At 46.4% G+C, this 18074-nt stretch overlaps 1 protein-coding gene across 9 annotated transcripts in view; it reads left to right on the top strand.

Moving 5' to 3' along the window:
- SBF1 (SET binding factor 1) overlaps positions 1–18074 on the top strand; it is a 200543-nt gene that overhangs the window by 65720 nt on the left and 116749 nt on the right. For all 9 annotated transcript variants that reach the window (XM_088447263.1, XM_088447315.1, XM_088447281.1 and 6 more), the window contains 3 exons: positions 1035–1148; positions 3212–3289; positions 8958–9071. In XM_088447263.1, coding sequence (XP_088303389.1) covers positions 1035–1148; positions 3212–3289; positions 8958–9071 — 306 coding nt within the window. The remainder of the gene's footprint in view (positions 1–1034; positions 1149–3211; positions 3290–8957; positions 9072–18074) is intronic.

An 18074-nucleotide genomic window follows, 5' to 3' on the forward strand; every position in this document is an offset into this window, starting at 1 on the left:
CAACATATTGATGACACCAATTTTAATCCTACCTCAAAACGTTACTTTTAGCAATATGCAAAATTTGGATCCCTAAGCAATACCCCCACATAGTAACTAAATTCAAACACCTTAACTCAGTGGTCGCCAACCTTAATTGAGGTGTGAGCTCCTGAAGGGCTATTAAAGTTGCAGAAAAAAAATCTGGCTAATAACCGAACAACTGAAGGTCATTTAAGGAAAATTTAAAAAAAAAAAAGGTTTCATAGAAAAAAAACAATGCATTTAATTATTACAGTGATATTGTTGTAGTTTGTAAACAAAATGTAAGCACAGGCACATTTCCCTGTTACTTACCTGCTCCAAGGAGGTACGTGCAGTAGAGGAGCAAAAGATACTGTATAGGCAGGGCTGCTGTGTTATTTTCCAGCAGGGCTGGGTGGGAGTCACTCGCTCTACCTTAGCTTAGACGCCGTGGGTGGAACCACAGGGAAGCACAGCTGCAGCAATCACCTGACATGCTTCCCTGTGGCTCCACCCATGGCGTTGACACCATGGGGGAGCACGTGTCAGAGGTCACTTCCTCCTAGTTTACTCGGCAGTACTGCAGCTAGTTGAGCTACCAAAATTAAGACCGCGAGCTATCAGTAGCTCGCGAACTACAGGTTGGAGACCACTGCCCTAACTTAAACCCCCAACAGATGCATGTGTTTACACATGAACATTAGGCAACCATGCCTATAAAGCTGGCTGGTCTTGCACTAAGTGGTACTGGTGGTCAAAGATAGATATTTGAAATTTCAGCCTTTTTCGGGATCAATTCAATAAGAAGCAAGTAAGTGTGACCGTATGCTGCACTTACGGTACCGCCAGACTCGCAAATTTTTGTCTGCAACCCATAGGGCTGCATACAAAAATCCACGAGCCCAAGGCGAGGTGCAGGACCGTTGGCTCGTTTCTCTGCTATTACAAAGGTAACTCGACCCCCTGCTTGTCTAATTGATTTTTTAATATTGTCAATTTTGTCCCTCTCTAATTTTGTCCTCTCTCCTCAGCTTGATGTGGTGATTGCAGATTTAGATGGTGGCACTGTAACAATCCCAGAGTGTGTTCAGATTCCATTGCTGCCTGAACCTTTGCTCCACTACACACAGGATGCCTTGTCAGTGGTGAGAATGCATCTTCTTCAGCCAACCTTAAAAAACCTTTGTGGTTCTTTTACTTTTCTCACCTTGATTTTTTCTGCAAAATAGTGGTAGCCATTGACTTTTCTTTATCTTCTCTACTGCACCTTATTTTCTGCTTTGGTTTTTGACAGTCTTTCTTGCAATGTTGAATTAGTGGAGGAAGATATTATATGGAGAAATATGGTGAAAGGGGAAGAAAAATATAAAGGAATAGAATGTATGAGCATTTTCTGTATTTTTATAACTTGCACTGTCTGACTGTATCTTCTGTTCAGGAGTTCTAAATTGTAGATAAAATAGGCAGTAGCAGTGCAGCTGCTAATGGTAGTTAGACTAGGCAGTAGATCAGGGATGGGGAACCTCCTGCCCAGGGGCCGTATATGCCCCGCGGAATCATTTGGTCTGGCCCTCTGAGCTTTTTTTCTGCTAGTCTCATCTGGCTAGCAGGGTACCTAGAATGGCACCCTGCAGCCAGAATCTATGCAGCAGTGCCGCCTGGAGTGTCCTTAGGATGCTTCAGACGGTCACACTGCTGCCCTTACAGCTCCCCGGAGCATCCTCAGGATGCTCCGGGCATTGCTGTAATCACCGGCAATCGTGCCCCGTCCCCATGTGACGTCACACGGAGGGTGCGTGGCCTGCACCGGGCCCCAGAATAATGTTATATATATCAAAATGGCCCTCAGCAGAAAAAAGGTTCCCCACCCCTGCTATAAATGGTTGGATAGCCCATTACTCCATAGAATTATTGCCTGCCTTTTGTCTCCTTTAATTCTTTCTGTAACTGCAGTGTATATATCAACAGAATATTGAGGGCGTCTAGATAACAGCATTTACAAAATGCAGACACAAGTAGCTAGCGGTAGTGCTGTGAGGTCTTGTGTTACAGTTATTGGGAGTATTGCTTGTGTAGCTCTAACTTTAAGAGTAGACTATTATATTTATTTTAGTTTTGTCTCCAATTGTTAAGGAGATTATTTTAAATTTGCTAACTATTTAGCTGCTGTCTTATGAAAAATTGAAAAACAATTTAAAGACTATTCTATTTAAAATGTGTGGTCATCTGTTAAAGCTTGCCAACATTTGGATCTTACAACAGAATCCTAAGCATAAAGCAAACAACAACCACAAAATTATTTAAAATAAGAGTCAGGGTTTTGCAATAGCTTTGGTCAAGTCAAAGGCTGGACCACGACCCCACTGAGATGCATTGATGGGATCTTAATAGAGCGGTACATAAATTAATGACCATACTGCTATAAATACCATGTAAGAGACTGATTACAAAGAAATGATTAGCTTCAAATTTTTACGATAACTGAAGCATGGGATGTACTTATTAACTCGCACATGGGGGTATATTTACTAAACATCGGATTTTCAAAGCTGCTGATTTTCAGCAGCTTTAGGAGCTAGATTTAAAAGGGCAAGTGAACCTCTTACACAGTGGAGGCAGCCTCATTAGTTTTGAAGGTTGAACTAATTATCATTAGAACATAGTCTACAAAGTCAGTCAAAACCAATGTCAGGCGATTTAGTCTGTTGTCATTGGATAATAGCAAAATGATAGGTGCCATACAGTTCATCTCACAGTATGGTTTCCTCAGCAGTTTGTAGGTGGAAGATCCACTTTAAACTGTGACACTGATTACACTAGTGCTTCTACAACAGCAAACGATTTGCAGGTTGCCTACCATGTTGCCTGACTTGCTCTATAATAAATAGTACAATTGTTCTTAAGATAGATGATTAAAGTAATAACTTAAGTTTTATTACTGCCATAACAATGAGCCTGGATGACTAGTCGTGTACTTTTGACACTCAGGACTTTTGCTTTCCCAGTATATTTTCTTGCCTGTGTTTTGTTATCAGTCTTTGACCTAAACAAGTGCTACATGTTAAAAGTCTGTTCCTCATATACTAAAGTCAATTAAGCAGTGCATTTATGGTTAAAAATGAAGCATTACCTGATTGCCTATTGTATTTGAAAGTTTGTACTAGTAGCCATGTAATTTGCTGACATCCACTCCATCTCCTTTCCTCAGTTCCTAGATCCCTCTTTACAGATTGCTGATTTGGCATTCCCTCCATCTTCCATTACTGCCTCCACTCTGCGAATGCAGGTAAGTCTGTTACACGCATAATGTGAGTCTACCTCCGAGGTGTACAACCTGGTGTGGTCACAGCATCTGGTCTGTGTGTCCCATAGGGGTTTGTTATTCCATACTTTCAGAGTGAATCTGCCTCTTCTGGCAGGGTTCCAGAACAATGGTACACAGACACCAAGGGCCTGATGCCCGCAGCTGCATATCTTGCCAGAGTCACAGGAGTGATAATATGCAAATGCTAGTTACAGCTTATGCAGGAATGTTCAAGCTCTGAGGTGCCCACTTTTACTGCCCATGCACGCTGTAACACTGCCAGTGGTTCTGGACAATTCACAATCAGCGCACCATCGTGTGCACCATCAACAGTTGCATCTGTCCTGTGGGTGCTCTTTCTCTGAACATGGCCTCTGTGGCTGCTTCTGAGAATGCAACCGCTTTCACTGACACCCGCGAGATTCCTTTAAAATGTCCACATTTGTTTTTTTTTTTATTGTTCACTTCAGGCCACTTCCGAGTCACCATCCAGGGATGCCCATCTCTTGCCTCTCTGTTTCTGATACCTTCTCTCACATATGCAACAGCACATTTGTGCTTATACTCAGGGTAACGCATGGGGGTTTTCATGATATTTTGCACATGGGCAGTAGCAATTAGTCCCTCAACTTTGTGAACTCTGTGAACATCGACATTGTGTGTGGTTTGCATGCACCTCTGAATAAGGCCTCAAGTCTCAGTTGATAGAAATATTAAGCACCAGTAGTCTAATTTGTTCATCTAGATCAGTGGTACTCCGTATGAACAGTGCCAGTTGGGCAGGTCCACTTCAAGCACAGGTTGAAACATTCCTTCTACCACCTTTGATTTGATTTGATTTATCTGTACCAGTAGAAGATCACATAAGGCCAGAGATAGAAACCACAGTCCTTTACCAAGTGATCTCTAAAAAAAATAAAATAAAAAAATAAAAAAATTTCTGCAGTCCTCACACTCATTACGATCAAGAAACAATTATTGCCGAGATCAGATAACAAGCATCACCTACATCAAATACCATACGTATGTGTATATGTATGTATGTGTGTGTGTGTGTGTGTGTATACATTGAAGTGCCAAAAGTCAGGGGATGCCTAGTATCGTATAGGACCCCCTCAACCACGGCGAAGTGCAGCAATTCGATGTGGCATCGATTCCACAAGTGGACAGAAGACCTCAGGAGACATGTTGATGCATGCCGTCTGGATATATTCCCACAGCTTCCTGATATTTGAGCATCTTGAGTGTGAATGGACCTTTCCACTACGTTCCAAAAATGCTCGATTGGGTTCATGTCAGTTGAATGTTGTGGCCACACTATTCGTCGTAACTTTCCAGAATGCTCCTCGAACCATTTCTGGACAACTTGGGACCGTTGACATGGTGCATTATCCTGCTAGAATATTCCATCGTTGTGGCAGTACATGAAGTTCACGAAGGGCGGCAAATGGCCATCAAGCAATGCAATGTAACGGTTATCGGTCAATGACGTGTTTTGGCGGAACAGCAGACCCAACCCATGCCATGTGAAGACACCCCTCACTATTATGGAACCACCACCAGTCTGCACAGTGCCTTGTTGACAACTGGAGTCCATGGCCTCATGCGGTCTGCGCCACACCCGAACCCTACTTTCAGCCTGAAATAACTAGAACCATGACTCATCGGACCACGCCACATGTTGCAAGTTCTGCAGGGTCCAATTAGCAACGTCACAAGCCCAGGTGAGGTGCGGTGTCCGGTGTCAGTGTTAACAGGGACGCTCTGGTGGGTCTTTGCTCTCATATCCCATGGAAGCTAAAGAACACTGCACTGACTTGCTGGAATGCATCTGGTACCTCCTGCATTGAATGTAGATGTGATCTGTCCACGGTGGGTGGTAATGCCTTCCATAAGGTATTCCCGGTACACGTGACACCGTAGATCGAGGAATGTTGAATGTCCGCACAACTTTAGAAATGGAATGTTTTATCCTTCGGGCACCCACTATTATACCCCGTTCAAACTCTGATAATTCACATCTCCTTGCCATGAGCATCCTAGCCGGTGTTCAGACTGACTCACAAGATGTAATATTACAACTGCTACAGGTGTGGGCATTTCCAAGACGTCACAGTACAGTGACTCCACCTACCATTACCTTTACATACTGCTATCCCATGGCTTTTGGCACTTCAGTGTATAATATATTTATTTATTTGTGTAAGGCTGTCCTGTTTCTACAATGAGTGCGCAGTGGAAGCCTAGACGTGGGCCCAAACGGCTCCCATTGTGCGATGGAGATGGGACAGCATTAGCAGATGTTGACTGGCTGCTGGGGAGGGTGGGGTGAGTGTGTGGATATATGTTTATTTATTTTAGTGGAAAGCAGCGCTACACCTGTGCAATGTGTTAAAGCAAGCCTTCTTTGGAGTAACAGCTCTTGGGTACGGGTGACAGCTTTTTCGTAAAAAACGATATTCCAGCAATTCATTAAAATTCGTAAAAAGATAAAAGCGCCTTCAGTGTTAATATTTCCACAGTTCAATATGCGTGCCAAGCTTATTCTTTATAGCTTATCTGTATTTGCTCTATATCTCACACCTACTGGCCCCATACATTATCTCCATACGTTAGAAGATGAAAGTCAGGCTTATCTGTATTAGAGGTAGTTGAAAGTCATGAGTTCACACATGCATGTGATTCATCAGACCAGTCCACCTTCTTCCATTGTTCCATGGTACTGTTCTGACACTCACTTGCTCATTATAGGCGCTTTCAGTGGTGTACAAGGGTCAGCTTGGGCACACTGACCGGTCTGTGACTACTCAGCCTCAAACACACCTTTCTATCATAGCCAGCATTCAATTGTTCAGCAATTTGTGCTACAGTTTACTCTTCTGCGGGGTCGGTGAAGTCTTCGCTCCCCACATGTATCGGTAAGCCTTGGGCTCCCATGACCCTGTCACTGGTTCACCAGTTATACTTCCTTGGTCCACTTTTGGTAGGTAACTAACCACTGCATGCCAGGAACACCTAACAAACCCGGACATTCTGGAGATGCTCATACCCAGTCATTTAGCTATACAATTTTTTATTTTTCTTGCACAATTTTTCCTGCTTCCAACACATCAACTTGAGTGTTCACTTGATGCCTAACATGTCACACCCATTGTAACGAGATAATCAATGTTATATACTTCACCTGTCAGTGGTTTTAATGTTATGGCTGGTTGAAGCATTAAAATTAAACTGTAGTGGATATACTGTATATGCCCACATATGGGTAAAAACAAGGTTTGTTTGTTTTTTTTTTCACATTTTCTGCAAGTAGATAGAAAAAAATAAATTTTATTCCTTAAGGCTACACAATTTGCAAATAATTTTAGCAATTGCAATGTTACTTTCTTAAAGAAAACATAATCTCTAATTACACACAGTAAATATATCAAACATTTACATATACTGTTTTAAGGAACACATAAAGCCGCTATACCACAATATATATATATATATATATATATATATATATATATATATATATATATATATATATTTTATTAAGCTGAATAATATATGAAATAATTGTAGTGCTTATATTAAATTAACCCATAATGTCCTTACACTCCCCTGCCCCAGGTAGTTATGTTAAAAGGGAGATTCTTTTCAAACAAAGCTGACAATGTCATCAGTGACCACTGGGCCGACTTGCTTTGTAGAAATGAGCAGGCTAAGGGGCCTATGTATCAAAGCTTGAGAGATAAAATAGTGAGATATAAATCACCAACCAATCAGTTTCTAACTTACATTTTATAGGCTGTGTTTGAAAAATGACAGTTAGGAGCTGATTGGTTAATAATTTTCTCTCACAATTTTATTTCTCATCAAGCTTTGATACATAGGCCCCTAAATTTGTGGATTCTTGCATAGGGGTAGGGTAAATTATGTCATAGCTCCACTGACTGCATTCTCAGCTTTTTGTCCTGCATCAGATCCTATTACCGAACTGTTATAAACCGTGTTGTCCTGAAATGTGTATGTAATACTGCGCAACATATTTTACCTTCATATGGCATGTCTAAAATTTTAATTTTAGTGAGGCTTTGTTTGTCATAATTTACTACTTTGTGCCTCCTCCATTCCTTTTTGCGCTTAGGAATGTGCAGTTATATATATTTGAATCATGTGGTTAAAATAAAGGCATGTCTCTGCTGTGTGGGCAGTCTTACAGCTTTAGAACCACTGTACTAGTTTGTGGAGAAACATTTAAATCAAAGCATATCTAAATATTGGGAATAATTTAATTCTTGGGTGTATAAGCAAACATAAAGGTGGGTACGCACCTATCAGATATCTGCAGATCGAGTGATCTGCAGATATATCTGTAGATGATGGTCGTTCATATACACTGAACAACCTTTATCTTAGCTTGCGAGCAGGGCCTTCCTACTTATATATCTATATATTACCCAGTTTTGTTCTATTAATGTTCCAATTGTAAAGCGCAACGGAATATTCTGCGCTATATAAGAAACTGTTAATAAATAATAAATAAATCTTTCACGCAGCCGCGGGTCCCGTTGGCCGGGAGGCGGGTCTGCCCTCCTCTCAGCTGCTGCATGTGTATGGGTGGTCTGCTGACCGCCCGTACAGACTTGCCGATGGACAGATATGTCTGCAGATATATCTGTTCATCGGCTGTGCAGCACAGCCAATGTAATATGTCTATGAACGATGTCGTTCAGGCATATCGCTAGTACACACTGGCCGATGGGCACCAGATATATTGGCCGATCAAGTGATCGGCCAGTATACTTGTCAGTGTGTACCCAGCTTTACTCTTGGTACTTTGCTAAGGGTGAAAAGTTTCCTTGGTCATTTTAAATCAGACTACAGAACTAGCTGTTAACTGTGGTGTAATTAGTATGTGCAGTATGTATTTATGTTGTAATGTAAAATCATAATAATGGACCGTACACACTGTCAGATCACACAACGATCAGATATCGTTGTCTGAACGTCCTACATGTGCTGGATGATCGTTATCGAACATCCAACACATGCACCATTGCCCCAGCTACTATAATGACCCTCGATCAACGATCGAGGGTCCCTATAGTAACCAGGCTAACCTGGTCGATATCGACTAGGTTGGCCTGCATGCATGGGTGATGGTCGATATTGACCATCCGTGCCCGCTCATCGTTTGGGCGTTTGAAGGAGCAAAAAAGGATGATTTAAACGATATCGTTATCGTTTAAATCGTCCTTTAAATCTGACCGTGTATATGCACCAACAGATAAGATGAAGATAATACTTTTATTGTCATTGTTAAAGAACAACAAAATAACAACGAACCAGGTAAACCACATACGCATCACACCATGGAACAATTCACATTAGTTAAAATTTCCATTCAGGTTCATTCTAACAATAATAGATGGAAAAAACTGTTCCTATACCGCAAAGTTCTAGATTTGATACACCGGAAGTGCATTTTTGATGGTAGAAGGGAAAACATACTATGGTCCGGATGCTGGTAATACTTTATGATGCTATATTATATTGTAATGTAAAGTCATCTGTTGTATTTAGTTTTATTGTTATGTAGAGGGATAAGGGGGTGCATTTGTGTCATTGTGCATTTGTTTCATAGTGTGTTTGGTTACAGGATATGGAAGTGCGTGCTGTGTTCCTACGCCTTTTTGCTCAGATCCTGCAAGGATATCGCTGCTGTTTGCAGCTGATCAGAGTTCATCCAGAGCCTGTTATTCGCTTTCATAAGGTTAGTGCATTGCCTTTTGATTTAGCCATAAAAATGTGAAATGCGTTTGTGTTGTCCAGCAATGTACATTTAACACCCTTCGGAAAAAGCATGAGGCCACTTCCCCTGGTGACACAAGTGTGCACAAATGACTAGAGGGACAGGACCAATTAGTGACTTGTAGGGGAAGGAGAAGGACAGTGCTGGGGACTGAGACAGAGGTGTGAATATCTCAGATCCCTGGACCTCGGGAAAAACCTATAAACAGCCTATTTGCCTACATGTTGGGAGGAGCTGTGAAACAATAAAGCCAAGCCAGGGAAGGGGGTGCTGTATGGCATCTAGGAGTTTGAGGGTCCTAATTATCAATCAGTTTCTGCATTAATCTGCAATAGTTATCACTGAATTAAGTAAAATCACTGTTAATAAGCCTTTCATGCAGGAGGTATTGTAGATATCTCCTGTGTTTATCAGTAGTGGGGTGCACACTACAGTCCCTGCAATATAACGGGACATTGCAGTTGTGCTATTTATCAAGAATAAAAAAATTAAGTTTTCATGGCTTTTTTTCCGATGACTAATGCTGCCTGCAGGTCACGTATGCGTAGTTACTCTGCGGGACCTACCCTCTTATGTAAACTTGTCCTTCTGTCATTAGGGTTGAAAGTATAGCTTTTAGTCTCCACTGGGACAGCTGTTCATCAAAGTAGCAAATAAAAATGAAACTCGAAAAATACTGGCAATAAGGAACATTGGCATTTGGGTCATTTTATCCCAGTCTTAATCAATAGTCTACTGAGTGAGTTTTTCATCGAGAACAAGTTCCCGCACCCGTCCTATAAGGTAAAAGCAGGATTAGATAGATGTACATGGTTGTATTACTATTGCAACTCGAGTACTGTGCTCGACTGTGAATAAAGTTAATTTTGTTTTGAAATCAAGATATGGCTGGTGCCAAATTTTGCTGTGACATCTGTTTGCACTGCACCACCAGCATACCACTATTTGTGTCTGATTCAGAGCGGCACACAATGGCGATGTTCACGTATTTAAGTGTGTTTTTTTTTTTTTTTCACTACTGCGCAAAAATCCCTAAAAGCTCCTTTGTGCATATACGCAGAGTAACGCATGCACCAAAGGAGCTTTTAGGGGTTTTTTAGGGATTCAAGCACACTGTATGAAAAGTCTCTTAGAAAAGTGATGTGTTCATGGGCAGTTATAGGGAAGTGTCTTGGTGCACGCACAGAGATGTCCTTCTTATGGGCATGTTACGGGCGTGTCGGTGAAAGTGGTTGCGTACACAGACGCTTAACCACTCACTTGGGAGGACATACTCGGATAGAGGAACCGCACCTGGCATAGGGCTGGTGCTTGTTTGGAAGGTGCGTTTAAACACGCACTAATCGGTAAGAGTGGGCGTCTCAGTCCTTGCAAATTCAGACATACAGATGTACTCAAGGACTTTGTAGCTGCATTTCCATAAAGTCGCAGACATACGACCGCCAATAAACACAACCACGGCCGCTTCTGAGTCCACTTCTGAATCAGGCACTTTGTTCACATATGAAGCTGCTGTAAGATCCACATGTCCTTACCCAAGAGCTAGCCAGGGCAAATGAGAGCGCAGAGGGGGGGGAATGCATCACCAACTTATGCGCACTCTGATTGTACACACGGAGGGAGGGGGATACATATTTTCAAAGTAAAACTTTCTTCATGGAGTTCGTAATAAAAATGTATCACAACTATATAAAAATAGGAATGCCACTCCTCTCAAACAGAAAAATGATGCGTTCTTTAGCTTAATCATCCACTAAGCTTTGCTTTTGCTGAGTTTTCTGAGACTACTGCATCCTCCTATTGTGAGTAGAATTGTATCTGTAACCGTCCATGAAGATGTATTGAATGTCCGCCATGACCGTAGTTAACACCATTATGAGTTTCAGGATGTTTTGAGTTGTGTAGTTTTTAGTTACATTTCTCCAGTGCTGTAAAAAATATCCACATGAGTTTGTATTTTAGGCCACATGAATTATCTGTTAAATAACATATTTGGCATAACAATATATAAACTTGACAACAGACATCTCTTCACTACCCCAAGGAAGCCCTTACATCGGTTAACTTCCTTTCTAGATTAGGTAGGTACAGGTTGTTTAAAAGTGCACCCTGTGATGATATAAAAGGAAGCTGCTCCAATTACTCAGTGTCTATGCCTGTCTCTAGATCAGACAGGTAGTGTGTTAGTTTCTGCTGAAGCTCTGCTTTGGAACTCAATGCTTTCTTCATGCACAAGCATGTGCATTGTCATTTCAATGCAGAGAACTCGCTAGCTGGAGCTAAAAAGGACCAGGTACTTCTTTTCAGTCCGCTTCTCAGCTGAGTCTTCCTGCTCAAGGTAAACTTCTATATTTGGGGAACACTTTATTCTTATTTTGGAGTATATGATAATGTGCCACATGTGGCTTACTGGTATAAATGGATCCCTTGTCCTAGCGAAACAAAATCTGCCTTCAGAACACTTTTTTAAAGAGCTTATTGCATGGTCAAAACTAGATCTTGTCACAAGACGAGTTGGAGGACAGAGATAGAGAATCTCCAGATACTGATGAATATTTATCTAGTTAGAAACAGATATATAGGTATATTATAGTGTTCATCCTATACTTCTATGTTAGGGGAACACACACATACATACACACACACCGCCCTCCCCTCCCCCCCAAAAGCAAGAGTCTAGACCCACCCCTTGTGCAGAAGTAGAATAAAGTTCCCTCCACTGCGTCTGACATCAGTGATGATATAAAGAAACGAGCAGGGCCTGTAAACAGCCTGCACTGTAACTGTCCTGTTAGTTCCAGGAAAGGTCTCCGCTCTCCCTGTGGATAGGATTCTCCCCTCCCCAGGCAGGTCTAAACTCTTGCTTGGGGGGGGGGGGGGGGTTGGGCGGTGTGTGTGTGTATGTGTATATATATAGTGTGTGTGTGTGTGTGTGTGTGTATATATGTATATATATATATATTTATATATTATACATATTTCTACTTCAGGGTCCATAGGGTATCCACAGGATACCTTGGGGTATAGGTGTGACGTCAGTCGCAGGGCACCAAAGAGTTAAGCTTTCAGCCTCCCAGGATGCACTAGGTCCCCCTCCTATACCCCGCCCCCGGGCCAAGGCACCTCAGTTTAGTTTGGTGCCCGGCCGGAGTCGGGTGCACATGTTGGAGTGGGGGCTAGAAGAGCCCCTGAAGCTTTTTCTTCATGCAGCTGTGGCTGCACATCTGGATGAACAGCATGGACAGTCAGTCCTGACGTCCATGCTGTCTTCCCTACACCCCGCCGGTACCAGAACGCCGGTACTGATCCGGGGATGCTGGTGGGCGTCTGGGGTCACAGCTAGCGGTGACCCCAGATGCTCCGGACCATGGCCGGATCCAAGGGGGACAGAGGTAAGCAGCGGGGTCCCGCGGTGGGTCCCCGCTGGTCACATGGTCCTAAGTCCCCAGGCAGGGGGCTCCCTGGGGACTGGCTGCAGCGTGGAGCCAGGCGACCAACCTGCGCTTCCACTACCCCCTGGGACAGCGGACCGCAGCAGAGCGGTAGCGCTGCGGCGTCCCAGGGGTTAAATGCATGCCAGAGGAGCGCGCCTTCCCTGTCTCACAGCCGGCGCCTCCCCCGCTGCACACAGCCCTCTCTGCACTGTGCTGACTGGTCCTGTGTCAGCGCTCCTCCCCCAGGCCAGCTTCTCTCTGCTCCTCGGCGGCCATCTTCTCTGCAACGCATGGTGAACGCTGCTGGAAGTCTGGAAGGAAGCATCGTGGTCTGGGTCCCCCCGCATACCTCTCCTCCGCTGTGGCTCAGGTCTGTGTATGCAGCGCTGTGTCCTACCAGGCCCTGTGTCTGTGTAGTTGAGTGATCAGCGCTGTTAGTGCAGGAATTGTTATTTCTCTGCATTGTATGTGACTGTGCTAGCGCTGCCTGTAACTTTTCTTCTCTAAACTGTCAGCTTTATTACTGTCCCTGTTCTTCTGCTAAAGCCCTTGCGGTGCGGTGCTGCAGGGTGGTCTCTCGCCTATTTAATACTTAATTGGTGAGAGAGGTCACATACGTGGTGCCATTATGTCTGAAAGTGATTTTCCCCTCCGGCTACAGTGTACCACGTGCAAAGTACCGTTAGCGGAGGGGGAGGGTAGCGCGGAGGGCCTTTGCCGGCAGTGTTTGTCCATGGCGCGGCCTATTACGGTTACAGCACCGGTACAGGAGCCGCCCTGGGCTTGTTTCGCTCAGGCGTTAACAGCTTTAGTGGGCCAGTTAGCTCCGCAGCCCGCGTTTACTCCGATGGGTTTGTCCCAGCAGTCTGTGGTGTCGTCACCCATGCAGGGGTTCCCACGACAATTGGTGGTACCCCACAGTCTCCCTATTTCCCCGCTCCCGGGTTCTCAGGAGCCAGCGTGGGTTAACTCCCTGACGAGTTCTGTACAGCACTTGTCGGATGTGTTGCAAGGGGAGTCTGTGATGCGGCCTCATAAAAGGCCGGTGGCGTCTCTGTCCGCTCCTTATGAGGATGACGAAGGGACGTCTGATGATGGGGAGATTCTGGATCCTTACGATCAGGAACCTCTCCATACTAAGGACGCTGATGCTAAGTCCAAAGTATATATTCCTGGACTTATTCGGGCGGTCCGCACAGCCTTGGTGACTGAGGACGAAGTTCCCCCAGCGGCTAAATATACCAGCCGCAGAGACGCCTGGCGGTGGCTTATCCGTTCGCGGATAATTATTTTGCTAAGTGGGAATCCCCTCCACAGGTGGATTCTCACGTGACCCGTCTTGTCCGTAGTGCCACATTGCCGATGCCATCCATGTCCTCCCTTAAGGATGCTACGGACCGCAAGGTAGAAATCTGCCTGAAGTCCGCTTATTCCCTTGCAGGGGGGGCAGCACGGCCGGCTATGGCCATTTGCTGGGTTGCCAGAGCGATGGAGCGCTGGGCGGATTCATTAGAGGCTTCTTTTGAATCCGACTGTCCGGCCGAACAGGCGGAGTTGATTGGCAATCTCCGTGATTCGGCCACCTACATCAACGAGGCGGCTCTAGACATTAGTACTCTGGTGTCTAGAATTTCTTCAGCAGCGGTAGCTGCTCGTCGCACCTTGTGGCTGCGATCCTGGAAGGCGGACGCAGATTCCAAGAAAGGTCTGGAAGCGTTGCCGTTTACCGGAGAAGTTCTCTTCGGTCCGGATCTGGATAAGATTGTGGCCACGCTGGCGGCAGCCAAATCTGCTTGTCTCCCGTCGGCCGCTGCTCCTTCTGGTTCGGGACCATCGTCCTTTCGGTCATCTAGGGCCCAGGGCAGGCCCAAACCACAGTCGTTTCCTCGACAGGCTGGCCCTAAGAAATCGGTCAAGCCCCGGAAGCAGGCATGGAGTACCAGACGTCCGGCCCCCAAGCCAGATGACAAGCCTGCGGCCTGACGGTCCGGGCCTCTCTTTGGGGGATCCCAGGGTGGGAGGCCGCCTGCTACAGTTCGCCCAGTGTTGGTCGACCACTACGACAGACACTTGGGTTCTGGAGGTGGTCTCCCACGGGTATGCCCTCTCCTTCCGGCACAGATCCCCGGCTCGCTTCTTCACCACGGGTCTACCATCAGACCGGAACAAGGCTACGGAGCTGCGGAAGGTATTGCACACTATGCTCCAGGCTGGAGTTATAGTGCCTGTTCCATTCTCCCAGAGGGGCCAGGGTTTCTATTCAAATCTATTTTTGGTACAGAAACCCAATGGGTCATATCGTCCGATTCTCAACCTCAAAGCACTCAACAAGTCTTTGCGGGTCCCGAAGTTTCGGATGGAGACCCTACGGTCCATCATTCTGGCGCTGGAACCTGGGGACTACATGGTGTCATTGGACATACAGGACGCTTACCTGCATGTCCCTATTCTTTTGCGCCATCAAGAGTTCCTTCGGTTTGCAATCCGCAGCGACCACTTCCAGTTTCGGGCGTTACCTTTTGGCCTGGCGACAGCACCACGTGTTTTCACCAAGGTGATGGCGGTCATGGCGGCTTCTCTGCGGCTGCAAGGAGTCCGCATGTTGCCGTACTTGGACGACCTGTTATTGGTGGCAGGATCTCCAGAGCTCCTGTTACACCACTTGGACCTGACCATTGCACTGCTGCAACGGCACGGCTGGCTAATCAACTGGCAGAAGTCCACTCTAATCCCGTCTCGGAGGATTCTGCATCTTGGAGCCTTATTGGACTCGGGACAGCAAAGGATCTTCGTGACGGAGGACAAGATCTCTGCTTTACAGTCAAGGGTGCGCAGTTGTCTGCACAGCCGCCGGGTGTCCTTACACTCGGCGATGAGGTTACTGGGCTCCATGGTGTCGGTGTTCGACATGGTGGAATACGCCCTGTTTCACTCCAGACCTCTGCAGCACCTGATCCTGTCCAAGTGGAACGGGCTGCCTCAGTCTCTGAAGTTCCAGATGATTGTGCTCACCCCGGAGGTTCACCTGTCCCTTGCGTGGTGGTTAAAGACGACCCACCTCAACAAGGGACGTCCGTTCTGGGTTCCAAATTGGGTCCTGTTGACAACGGACGCCAGTCTTCGGGGCTGGGGAGCAGTTTCGGGTCCACACTTGTTCCAGGGCAGGTGGACGCCGACAGAAGCGGAGCTTCCAATAAATATCTTGGAACTCCGTGCGGTCTTCAATGCTCTCCTGCAGGCACAGCGGTTTCTCCAGGGTCACCCGGTGCAGGTCCAGTCGGACAATGCTACCACCGTGGCCTACATAAACAGGCAAGGAGGAACTCGCAGTCGGGCGGCTCTCGTAGAGGTCTCTCGGATCCTGGTTTGGGCGGAGCGCAATCTTCCGGCCATATCAGCGGTCTTCATCCCGGGAGTGCTAAATTGGGAGGCGGACTTTCTAAGTCGCCAGGACGTTCATCCAGGGGAATGGTCCCTGCACCCGGACGTTTTTCAACTACTGGTGGACAGGTGGGGTCTTCCAGAAATCGACCTCATGGCGTCCCGGCACAACAACAAGTTGCCGGTGTACGGGTCTCGCACAAGAGACGAAGGGGCGTCTCTGGTGGATGCTCTGTCCGTCCGGTGGACGTTCAGGTTCGCATACCTGTTCCCTCCGGTCTCCCTTCTTCCACGGGTAATCCGGAAATTCAAACAGGAAGGAGGGACGCTCCTGTTGATAGCTCCCGCGTGGCCCAGACGGCACTGGTTCTCAGACCTTCAGGGTCTGTCCGTGGACAGTCCTCTGCGGTTGCCGCTACGACCGGACCTTCTGTCTCAGGGTCCTTGTCTTCACCCGGACCTGACTCGGCTGTCTTTGGCGGCGTGGCTGTTGAGACGGCCATGCTGAGGTCCCGGGGGTTTTCCAGCTCTGTGGTGCGTACCATGTTACGAGCTCGGAAACCGTCTTCCGCGAGGATATACCATCGCGTGTGGCACACGTTCTTCCAGTGGTGTCGACCGAGAGGTTATGCACCGCGGGAGTTTCGTCTGTCTCGGATTCTCGCCTTCCTGCAAGCGGGACTAGATCATGGGCTTCGCCTTGCTTCTTTGAAGGTACAGGTTTCGGCCCTATCTGTCTGGTTTCACCGTAGGATTGCTACAATCCCGGATGTGCGCACCTTTATGCAAGGTGTTCTCCGTATTCAGCCGCCCTTTGTTCCACCTGTGGCGCCTTGGGATTTGGCTGTGGTCCTGAGGGCTCTCCAAGGACCGCCGTTTGAACCACTGGGCTCAGTGGATATTAAATGGCTAACAGCTAAGACTGTTTTCCTTCTGGCCGCTGCTTCGGCCAGACGTGTTTCTGAGTTAGGGGCTCTTTCTTGTAGACCCCCTTTCTTGGTTTTTCATGGGAACAGGGCAGTGCTCCGCACTCGGCCCGAGTTTCTTCCCAAAGTTGTTTCCCAGTTTCATGTTAACGAGGAAATAGTTGTTCCGGCCTTTAACTCACCGAGTCTTTCCGTGGGTGAGGCCTCTTTGGATGTTGTGCGGGCCTTAAGGACTTATGTTGACCGCACTTCTTCGTTTAGGAAGTCGGAAGCTTTGTTGTCCTCTATGGCTTCTGTAAAAAGGGTTGGCCTGCTTCAAAGCAAACTTTGGCAGCCTGGATCCGTATGGCTATTTCTGAAGCTTATCTTCATGAAGGCCTACCGGTCCCTCCTTCTCTGAAGGCTCATTCCACTAGGTCTGTGGGTCCTTCGTGGGCAGCTCGACGCGGTGCCTCGGCAGTTCAGATCTGCAAGGCTGCTACGTGGTCTTCTGTCCATACCTTCGTGAGGTATTACAGGTTTGACACCTTCGCCTCTCAGGATGCTTCCTTCGGGCGACGGATTCTCCTTTCTGCACAGGAGCGTCCCCACCCTTAAAGGATACTGCTTTGGGACATCCCCAAGGTATCCTGTGGATACCCTATGGACCCTGAAGTAGAAAATATGAGATATGGTAAGAACTTACCCTTGTTATCTCTATTTCTACGAAGTCCATAGGGTTCCACAGGACTCCCGCCCTGTCGCACCTGTGCTGCAGATGGGCTTTGCTCTGGTCACCGGTTTTCCGTCTCCCTCTGGTGAGAATGTGATTCTTGTATGTGTCCAGATCTTTGTTCTCTCTCTTCCTTCTCCTCCACCGGCCTATGGCTTGGTAACTAACTGAGGTGCCTTGGCCCGGGGGCGGGGTATAGGAGGGGGACCTAGTGCATCCTGGGAGGCTGAAAGCTTAACTCTTTGGTGCCCTGCGACTGACGTCACACCTATACCCCAAGGTATCCTGTGGAACCCTATGGACTTCGTAGAAATAGAGATAACAAGGGTAAGTTCTTACCATATCTCATATTATATAGTCCAATGGCAGGCAGCACTCCTCATTAGGTAGAATTAGATAGTAACATGCAGGTGCCCTCCTAGTCAACCATCAGCGGTCAGGTAGACTTGTACATAAGCAAATGGACGGCGAAACTCAGTGCAGAAATAAACACACTTGCAGCAGTGTTTAG

The sequence above is a fragment of the Taudactylus pleione genome, unplaced genomic scaffold (genome assembly GCF_031769625.1).
Source record: "Taudactylus pleione unplaced genomic scaffold, aTauple2 ptg000019l, whole genome shotgun sequence".
Taxonomy (NCBI): Eukaryota; Metazoa; Chordata; class Amphibia; order Anura; family Myobatrachidae; genus Taudactylus; species Taudactylus pleione.